This window comes from Scophthalmus maximus, chromosome 5 (genome assembly GCF_022379125.1).
Source record: "Scophthalmus maximus strain ysfricsl-2021 chromosome 5, ASM2237912v1, whole genome shotgun sequence".
Lineage (NCBI taxonomy): Eukaryota > Metazoa > Chordata > Actinopteri > Pleuronectiformes > Scophthalmidae > Scophthalmus > Scophthalmus maximus.
Genome location: NC_061519.1, coordinates 14,154,428 through 14,165,211, shown reverse-complemented (window position 1 = coordinate 14,165,211; position 10,784 = coordinate 14,154,428). Strand labels below are relative to the sequence as shown.

General features: G+C 43.5%; 1 protein-coding gene across 6 annotated transcripts in view; it reads right to left on the bottom strand.

Moving 5' to 3' along the window:
- Nucleotides 1-964: 964 nt before the first annotated feature.
- LOC118310797 (SPRY domain-containing SOCS box protein 4-like) overlaps nt 965-10,784 on the bottom strand; it is a 61,919-nt gene continuing 52,099 nt past the window's right edge. For all 6 annotated transcript variants that reach the window (XM_035634097.2, XM_035634094.2, XM_035634098.2 and 3 more), the window contains one exon: nt 965-3,451. In XM_035634097.2, coding sequence (XP_035489990.1) covers nt 3,324-3,451 — 128 coding nt within the window. In that variant the 3' untranslated portion in view covers nt 965-3,323. The remainder of the gene's footprint in view (nt 3,452-10,784) is intronic.

Genomic DNA, 10,784 nt, shown 5'->3' with positions numbered 1-10,784 from the left:
GAGTGTGTGGCTGGCCTCCGTCATCCACAACACAGATGTGAGGGGGGTTCCTAAGATATTCAACCATCTGATGAGCAGTTCTCATAAAGCATACCAGCGCATTGAGTGATGAAGCATGACAGCACCTTCATTTTGTGAAAAGACATGTTCAAATACTGTCGGTGAGAGTGGACATGACATGAGAGATGGATCTTTCTGGTTATGATCAGGAGCTGAACCCGTCCAAGTTCAGCTCCTGTGTCCTGCGACACATATTCCACTCGAGTGTTCATGTCAATGTGTGACCAGGAACATAAATAAAGCCGTTTGTGACCAGACCATGTTTCTGGTCCAGTTAAATTGCGAGTGTGTGATCTACGGTACAGTGTCAGGGTCGTGATGCGGGAGCTTCATTACACCGTCTGCCTGCTATTGATTTCTCAAGCATCAGTCTCTCGCGTGTTTCAGATATGCTGAGCCAGAGCCAAAGATGCTGTAGCAGGAGTCTGATCCCATCTGAAGCCTGCACACACATACACACAAACACACACACAAACACGTTCGTGTTCTCACCCCGTTGGTGCCCTGCAGTTTTTCCTTACAGACGTTGAGCGTATCAATATGTCTCTGGCTGAGGCTGAGGGTGAGGGTGTGAGCTGTATTTACAGCTGCGGGAGCAGACAAATCTGTTTTCTCAAGTGGAAGCTGCACACTTGACAATTGGGAGAACTTACAACCAAATAGTTTACGGCCCAATTCTCCTTACCAGGGCCTCCGTCGGAGGATAAAACGCTCCCTCAGACACAAGATGCTCAAACTCGACCAACAGCCTCTCCTGGATCTTACTGCAGCTCTGTCTGTTGTTTTTTTTATAAATTAACATGCATATCAAATTAGACATTCCTAAAAAGCTTCAGCTGGGATGATTAGGTACACAGAGGTTAAAGGGAGAGAAACACAAAGAACGTTATGACAGACACATTACTTTTTTTCAAATTCACTTGGCTTTTATTCACATTTCATATCTGTTGACATGTCAACTGCACTGCCCATACATTCTACAACTTCTCTGAAATGGTCCCTTTCTCCCTCCCGTCCCTACAGACGGGAACAGAGGTGGGACCACCGCCATCCCAAATAATGACAATTATAATAGTAATACAAAAATAATAATAAAAGCAGCATTGAATCAACTAGTTTTGATTTCTCTCTCCCTTCGTCACTAGCATCTTTGTATTACATTGACCTGAATGTAACCATCACTGATCAGTTTAAAAAAAAACAACAACAACATAGAATTAGCTTGTGATAAGTAAACATCATCACCACCATCATCATCATCATCATCAGACTCCACACTCATAACAACAACAATAATAATAATAATTATTAATAATATAATAATAATAACAATGTAGGATACAAACTCAGAAGTAAAAAAAAGTGACTCAAGCCTTTTTTAAGAAAGAAAGTGTGTGTGTGTGTGTGTGTGTGTGTGTGTGTGTGTGTTATAAAACACACTGTATGCCACTGCAGTAGCAGTAATGCTCCTACATCCTGCTCAAGCCTTTATTAAAGATCCAGATAGACTAGATCTGATCTGGTCTTTTTGTTTGTGGTCATTAAGACAGTTGTGCGGAGAGCAGACAGATACGGTCTGGTACCAGTGAGCTACAGCAGGCTGCTACAAACATCAGCAGGTGAGGCTCCTCTGACGGCCAACAGCAGGTAAGCACTGGTCACACTGCGGACCCCCCCCCCCCCCCCCCCCCCCCCCGACCTACAGCTCCGCTCCTGAGACACGTTCACACACTCAGAGTGAAACACTTTGGTCACAACTGACATCATAATACAGGATTCAGCGCCAGGTAAAGGAATGTTTCTCAGTGCAACTTAACACTCAGCAGTTTTGTCCCAGTTGTTTCTTGTGATGAAGCCCCTTTCAGACATGCAGCCACTTGAGTAAAAACCATGACGACCATCACAATGAGCTGGACCCGGTGCACAGAGCCGTGACACTGTGGCACAGTGTCTGAACTGCATATTGTCACATCAACGTGAAGGCTGCAGCAGCACGATGAGTGCAGACCAAAAGTGTTTCTTATTAAGTTTCTTACTGTAACTGACGGCGTTAGAAATTTGTTTTTCATCCGCTGACATGACTGAAGCAGGAACGGCTCATCGCTAGAAAAAGGTGATGTCACATACAGTGCCTCCATCTACCAGTCAGAAGTAGCACTGGTTTCTGTTAAAATCTTACAACAGCTGGGTCCTACCCAGCCATGCTAAAGTATGAAAGTAAGAAATATTTCAAGATCTGAAGCCAGGTTCTTGAAATCACTCTCATGTCAGATCAGGCAATAATAAATATGTTTTTATTTCCTTTTTGGGGCAAAAAGTTTTTTCTTTTTTAAACAGCAACAAACAAAACTCTTGTACATTATTAGACCCTCCTTAATATTTCAGGTTTTATGAAAGGGAATGGACAAAATAAGACAAATCCTGTATATTGAGCTGCTTTGCATACAATATGTAAATGTACCTCTCAATATTCTGAACTGGTGCAAGGTTGGATGTTTCAGTATGTTTTCAAAATCCATCACTGGGCCCCTTTGTTTTACTTTACTTTTCAACTCCACTGCTCCGTCTTGCTCATCAGCTGCTGCCTGGTGCTGTAACTTTAAATAGTCATTACTTACTCCATGTCTGAAAAGGGCTCAACTATCACCAAATATCTGCATGAAGCCAGGAGAGAAGTATTGTGTGCTAAACTTTGCCAACCCCCCTGCAAGCAACTTTCCAATCAGTGTGCAGTGGGAGATTTTGGTCGGGAGCCGCGAGTCGTCACAGAAATATGACTTTAGTGCTAAAATCCTCTTGGACGTCCGGATACTCACTGTGGCGTCCAACACAAGGATATTGTCACTGACTGAGTGTCAGAAAGGCCTCCGTGGGTCAGGGAAGTGGGCCTTCTTGTCGCAGTTCTCCTTCTCATCACCAGGTGGTGATGTTCGTCTAACCACCGTCTCGTCCGCAAAAGCCATACCATCGGAGGAAACTGATGGGATACCATCATCAATAATTTATTTCAATAAGTCCAAAACAAATGAAAGAGCAGCTCGGAAATCCAAAAGAAGCTGGTGCTGTCCGGTCCTTAGTGTGGAAGCCTGGACCTCCACTGTCAGTTCATCCATCTATCCTTCCGGCGCTCTCAGTGTGGACGTTCTCCCATCCACCTCCCGAGTTTGCATCATTTCAATACATTTCGTTCATGCATCCATCTTTGGACTTTCCGGTGGTCTGGTTTGTGTCGCTGTTCTCCCAGTTGTCTCTGCTCTGGTCAGTCACTGGTACTGGAGGTAATTTTTGAGGGACTGGGGGAGAGGGAGACTCTCGATCTCCTGAAGCCGCTCACGACCCAGCGCCAGGCGGGCCGCACGGCGACACAGGTCCGTCAGAGGGAGAGGCTCGGCTGGAGAGAGGGAACAAGAGAAAGATTTTTAAAACATTGTTTTTGCATGTGGCATGTCAGTAATTGCCTTGCCTGTATGTTTGTGTTTATCCTTGCACCTCTGTCTTTTTACACATGAATAATACATCTTCATATCTGTTATGCATGAGTGAGTGAGAAACAGCAGTAGAGGGGCAGAGAAAATGATAATGCACCTTTAAATATTCAAACCTCCTCCACACACACACACACACACACACACACACACACACACACACACACACACACACACACACACACACACACGCCAGTAGAACATTACTTTAAACTCACTGAATAAAGAACATCATCTGTCACTGGGACTTTCCACCCTGCTGAAAAGCGTATTCTCATCAAAGTATTGTATGGGAAGAAAAAAAAAAAAGTAAAATAAAGAATGTGGGCGTTTTGTGTGGAAGCACAGTGTCTTTGTGTTACATGGCCACTGCGAGCTCCTCGTCAGCCTCTCTTCACTGAACTTCACCTTCACGTGAGGGTGAAGGAGGTAACAGACACTGGAGGCCGCAGCAGGACACAGACCACAGAGAGGAAGAGGAGGAGGAAGGACCACAGTGCTTTAGAAGAAACCTGTCTGAGATGTGTTGTTGGTGTAGTTGTTGTCTCTTGGTCCACAGTCAAACAAACATTTGATGTTACTGAGCACATCCAACTGCCACTCCTGCAGTAACCCAAATCTCAAATAAAGAAAAAAGAACAACAATTTACTGAATGTAAATTCTCCATTTAAAATGACAGGCATTGCTCTCGTCAGATTATAGGAGCTGTTGTTAACTCTGTTAACTCATGTTAAATCTGAAAATATTTCCTCATAGTCCATTAGCTGTCGGTGTGTGCGGCGGGGAACAAAAATCAATGTTATTTTGGCACAGCTCTGGCTTTCTAAATTGAAAACAATAAATGGTGCGGACCGCACCACACAACACTGTGTGCAGTTTGTACACGTCACTCCCCGACACCTTAAGAGACGTGCTTGCAAATGACGCTACGGCTTAGAGGTTCTGGCCTCGTTGTCAGTACGTACCCGAGGCTGCGGGTTCGCCGCACGGCCAGTGCATTAAAATCATCAACAACAACAGAATTGCTTACGACCCCTTTAAGGCTCCACTCCCCTTCAATATACGAATATATTGTTCTGTGAATTATTTAACGCGCAAATATCAGCACCTGTCTCAAATCTCCAGAGTGAGTCAGGCTCTTTTCTCCGCTGCTTCAATGAGCTGAGGATGAATGACTATAATGTTCCTGGTGCAGAGGAGGAAAACAGTTTTCTCCGGGTGTGCAATGACGATAATGACCCATTAATGTGACGGCCATTGATTTAATTGGTTCAGCTCTTGTGAACTCCTCGGACCATTTACTATTGTAGTAGAAAAGTCTGATGATAATAATAATAATAATAATAATAATAAGCATTTACGTGTCTGTAAAAGAAGAGGATAGAAGGAGGAAATGACTGAATCTCATTTAAAAAATAAATAAAAGATCTGGTACCACTTGTTCACACTTCCAATTTCTACGAAAGTAAACAATAAAGACACACAAGCCATAAAAAGACTTTTTGTCCTCCCTGTTCTCAGCATCAGTCATGTGGCCTCATACCTAGTGTCATCAGTTTCAATTAATAGTAATGACCACATGTCATTGGCCTAATTTCACAGCAGAGTGGAGGAAGAGGGAGACAGGCATTACCAAAAATGAACTCTCTGATCCTAACCCCTCCTAAAACTCCTCCACCAGAGGAAACACTCTCACAGTCCGGCACATACTGTACTGTACACGTGGCTTTACTGCGCCCCAATGTACATACAACAGCCTTCGAAACAAGTGACCCACACAACAACACAATGGCGCCGGACCATCGGTGCAGGGAAATTCAGGGAAATGGAGAAATGGAGCAGAACAGCAACAATGAAAGTCATTCAGATGGAAAAGGGGGGAGAAGAAAACAGATTCAATGTCATACAAGAAAGGAGATGCAAAATAATGGACAGAAAAAAAAATGAAAAAACTTTTGAAGTGTTAATGTGTAAAGACTTTCCTCAGTGGACAAAAACCGTTAAGATAAAGACTTTATCCTGAAACTGTACAAATCATAATTTCGAGCTGTAAAGAGCTTCGTGAGGATCCTGACTGGCAATAACAGACAGTCTGTGAATGAGTCTGTAGCTTCCTGCTGTTCTTTCAGGTCAAACACACACGCTGCCCTCACCTGCTGTAATTCTGGACGTCCTCCCCTGCTACCTTCTTCTGTTCAAGGTTAAACTAACAGGACACACACACACACACACACACACACACACACACACACACACACACACACACACACACACACACACACACACACACACACACACACACACACACACACACACACACACACACACACACACACACACACACACACACACTATAACTGTGTCCTTGCAGTGTCACTGTCACAATAATGCTCATCCACCTTCACCACAGAATCGGCTCTTCACTCGTGCACAGTCACAGTGACACAGCCGCAGTGTTGATTTTTAGATTGACCTCATCTCTTTGACTCCGAGTTACGCTGCCGCAATGAAAGCTGCTCATTTAATATGATAGATGAAGATAATTGTTTGTCATTTTTAAAAAATACAGCAAAGTGTGAGAGCACATTCCACTTGCAGTGGTGCAGCATTAACCAGTTATGATTTACTGTACAAGCCTCTTCCAGCTGCCACATGTATCTCACAGCCTTAATCTCATCCACGGACTTGTCTCTGCGTACCAATTCACATGATTATTGTAAAACAGGTTAGTGCTGTTTCTCCGGGTCTCATCTCGTCACGTCTGAGAACAATTCGGCTTTCGGCAAAAAAAGAACAATGATCATCGAAGGAATCCTGACCTAAAAATCAGTTCGTCGAAAGTTAGCAAATGTAAAGTGTGTGATGATAGAGAAAGTAGCAGCGCCCCCTCTCCCAGCTGGACGTGTGCGTAAGCACCGGTGGAAAACCACAATTTAGTTGATCTGAAGTGTGTGAGGGGTGTGCACGGTGTGTGTATGCACTTGTCAAGAGCAGCAATTTTGTAGCTAATCCAATTAATTAGAGTTCGTTGGCTCTTTAGTGCTCAGTTGTCTGCAGACAGTTTCAACACTGCAAACTCTGTCTCTCTATCCGTCTGTCTTCCCCTCTGGACAAAAACACTTGGACAACTTAGAATAACACAAATGATAAGTAGAATGAAACAGTGAAAATCAACATCGCCCGTTCTACTGCGACGTCTCGACAGCCAACACAGTTTTAATTAGCCGCCGTCACTGAAATAAAGGTAAAAGGTCAAAACACTCTCAAATCTCCAGGAGTCGTTTTCTGCCTCAGTGAAGTGAAGGAGTCAAAACAGCTCCTTCACTTAATTAAAATTTTAATAATTTTAACCTTATGTTTTGTAATATCCTCTGCGAGCCTGAAAATTATCAGGATGTTCGTCATCTGACATAGTGTCATAGTCTTTTGATTTGTAAATTAATTAATTGATGAACAAAATTAATTTCAGCCTTATTACCTTTTCTTCAACCTTAAATTTATGAATAGCTGTCATCTTACCTGTAAGTGTGGTTATTATCTATGCATAACATGTTACAGTTTGTAGATATACTCAGTATAATGCCTCAAAGGTGTGGGCTCAAGGTGAAGTATGACCAGGTAACTGTTCATAATATTATTCTATTTTTAGATGATCCAGAAGCTTCTCTTCTTTTATAGATTGGAGGCCTCTCCTCAGTAAATCACGGGCTGCCCTCCAGATTTCTATAATGGCCTCATGTTGCATTATACAAGTAATTAGCAGGGTTAATAACTTCTATTGGAATTCTCAGTGCATTTTAAAATATGATTTAATTCTTAATGGCACATTTTCCATCGTGTATTATCCTGTAAGCAGCAGCTCCTCGAGCTAATGATCAGATTCACTGTGGACGATCAGCAATAGGTCCTTTTACCTCTGTATCATTACACATTCGGAGCATTAAGGAGAATCATTATTCAAAACGCTGCAGGACTGAACATCAACCCCCTGAGTGGAGAGATCTACCTGTAGTCCATCACAGATACGTCACTTTGATTAGGAAGATGCCACCACAATGAGATTTTGCCTGTCAAAGTGAGCTCAGAGTACTTGAGAGCTAAACTGCAGGACGAATGATGAATGACCCCTGTGGGAAAACTATAAATAAAAAAGAGATTGTGATCAAAACTCAGGTTATAAGTGACTTTGTTCTTCTTTCTTTCTGAGCACGTGTTTAGAAAAACATTGGCAGCGATCAAACCAGCAACAATCTTTCAGCAACCAGTTGCCTTTCTCCACAACCTGCTGTGACCGATCCATTTGCACAGGAGTGGCAGGCCTCCATAAATTTTGTGGGAGGGATAACTGATGAAGCCTACTTGGCAACATCAGATTGAGTGCGAGGGGTCTCGGCGAGTGAAGGACCGCTTCCCTGATGAGACGTTTTATATGGATATGAAGTGTGACCCCGGGTCTGCTGTGATGGGAACAAGAAGTAATAGGGTCACACGGAGTGACACGGCGCTTGTAATGAGATGCAGTGCACGGCGGTGCAGAGCAGGATTTATTGTGTGTAGACAATGATAATAGTGGAGAAGGTGAGACCGGCAACGGCAGCGTCACTCTGATGATGTATGTCAAATATTGACCTGATGGGAGGGAGGGAGCTAAATAAAGCCAGACACACCTTCAGTGAGTTTGAAGAGAAAAACTACCTTAAAGAAAAATAAATACTTGGAAGTGAAAGTAAAAAAAATATGAACTGTGGTGACACTATTTTCAAAAAATGGATTCGGTGAGTGGTTCCCTTGGGAGCAGTCGATTTTCAACCACCTATGTGACCAATGGAATTGAAGTGATACGACAAACATTTGTTCAGTCTAATCTCAGATTGTAGTATCGACATCATCATTCTAAACCAAAAGTTCTGCTGCTTGGAGAACACCAATGTACAGTAGGCGGCGCTGTCACTGCAGAGAAATAAATAAGAATTAAATTTCGATGTCGGAGTTTTTAACAAAATAAGTCCACGTTCAAACAAACTGTGGAGGCATCAAAAAAAAGAAAAGAAATCTCAGTTCGGTGAAACAAAAAAACCCTCTCATGTAACGTCTCAAACGGCGTAAACTGAAGAGACATGGGTAATACAAACACACGTTACATATAGAATGGACGGCTCAGGAAAACATGATCCTCTCCTCTTTCTCTCCCTCAAGGCTCCCTCCCTCCTTTCTGCCACAGCTCCATCTCATCTGTAACATTACACCTCTCTCCTCTTTCCTCCTGCAGTGCCCTTCCACCTGCACAGAAGAAACCTCTCCGGCGGCCTTTCTTTCACACTCTTCATCCTTTTCACTCCTCATTCTCTCCAAGGTCAAGAGTTGTTGTCGATCTTTCCTGGCACATCAGAAACCATCAGTGTTGGTTGAAAACTGCCTTATTTCCAAACTGTCAACAAGAGACAGAAATAGGTGTGTGTGTGTGTGTGTGTGTGTGTGTGTGCGTTTAGCTTGATGACAACGCAGTTTTGATCATGATCCGCATGATTTTTGGAAGAGCCTCAAAGCTCGAGAGGTTCAAGAATTCAGAGGAGCATGTAATCCTTTAATCCTTTAATTAAAGTCAATGTAATAGGGAAATGAATAAAACTGTAATTACAGGGCTTTCACGCGACAACAGGAAAAATTTAAACCAATGTTCAACCCGTACGTCTGCTCATGTTCATGTGTGCATGCGCAGGGTCCGATCAAACAGTTAAAAGTTTAAAATAACCCACTGCTCAATAATGTGACCTCTGGCATATTTCTCCTCGATCCTGAGCTTTTTTCCTTTCCTGAGCTAATGTTGCACTATTGGCCCACTGAAGCAGCTGCAGCACATTTGTGCACATTGTGTCAACGTGTTAGAGATTAAACATTTATATAAAGGAAATCAAACCTGTCTCGTAAAGACGTCGGCAGGTAGAGAAACATGACACATTTATGCAAGGTCACCGATACAGGAAATCAAACGGACAAGCACGGAAAACTCAAGGAAGATTAGATAGAACTCGGCATGGAGTAAACAATCAGAAACACACACACACACACGCACGCACACATACACACACACGCACACATACACAGTGTATTTACTGATGGAGGGCAGCGGTGCAGTGACAACAGCTTGGTATTTTTCCAAATACATTGAGGTTCTAATTCCGAGCCACAACTGCATTGAGGAATGTGAGATAGAGGAGTTAATTGTGCCACGACAGAAATAAAGGGAGCATTTTCAAACCTCGCCCAAAACCAAACGCACAAACCCAACAAAGGGAGGATTAGCGGGAGGTGTATCTTTGCTCTCTGAGCTCAGCGGCCTCCTTTTTCAAACACACGAGACGTTGAACTCTGCCAAACACCAACGTCCTTCACAGGGAGGGGAAGTCGCCACGATCCATCACTAATGTACCTACGGTGGCGTCCAGTACCGTCCGTGGCCGTATATATGTTGCCCGTTTTAAGCACAGTCACACTAAAGACACGTCGAAACAGGCGTTATGCAGCACTAACGCAGTGATGTTGCTAAAATCCATGGAGGATTCGTTGGACAACGCTTTTGTACTAAAAAAAGGATGCAGCCACGGTGTGGGAGGACTAATGGCACCAAACATAGTTGTACTAAATCCCATTCCACAGAGATTTAGGAGAGGAGGGTGTGAAAAATCTCCCTCAAGTCCTCCCTGAGCAAACTCCATCTTGAGATATTTGGCTGATGGTAACCTTTGGTGGTTTGGTATGAGTCACATCTTACTGGCCACATTAGTGTCACACAGAGAGATGGGCACTGTGGGCAGAGCGGAGCAGTAGCAAGGAGTTGGTGGTAACACAAGCCGTGGCGCTGTTTCATCCTGCATTCCTGTAAATCCACTCTTCACCGTCTCCTCTGGGAAGAGACATTGAGAGAGATCAGAAAGAAAAGAAAACTGGGGGAGGAAAGATGAGAAGGAGATGTAGAAAAAAGTAAAGAGTGGGGGAGTGGGGCTGAGGTGAGAGAGAGGAGAAGAGAGCAGAGGAGATGAAGTAGAGAAGGATGGGAAGAGGTCATGAGATGAGAGGGAAGGACGGACACGAAGAGGGAGAGATGGTGTGATTAAGAAAAGGGAGAGAGAGAGCACAGTCGACCAGTCTGACCCTCAGATATCCTTGACTCTTACAAACTGCAGGGAGGCGGACTTTACTCAAAAAAACGTCAATATAAGAGGAAACATGTCGGCATA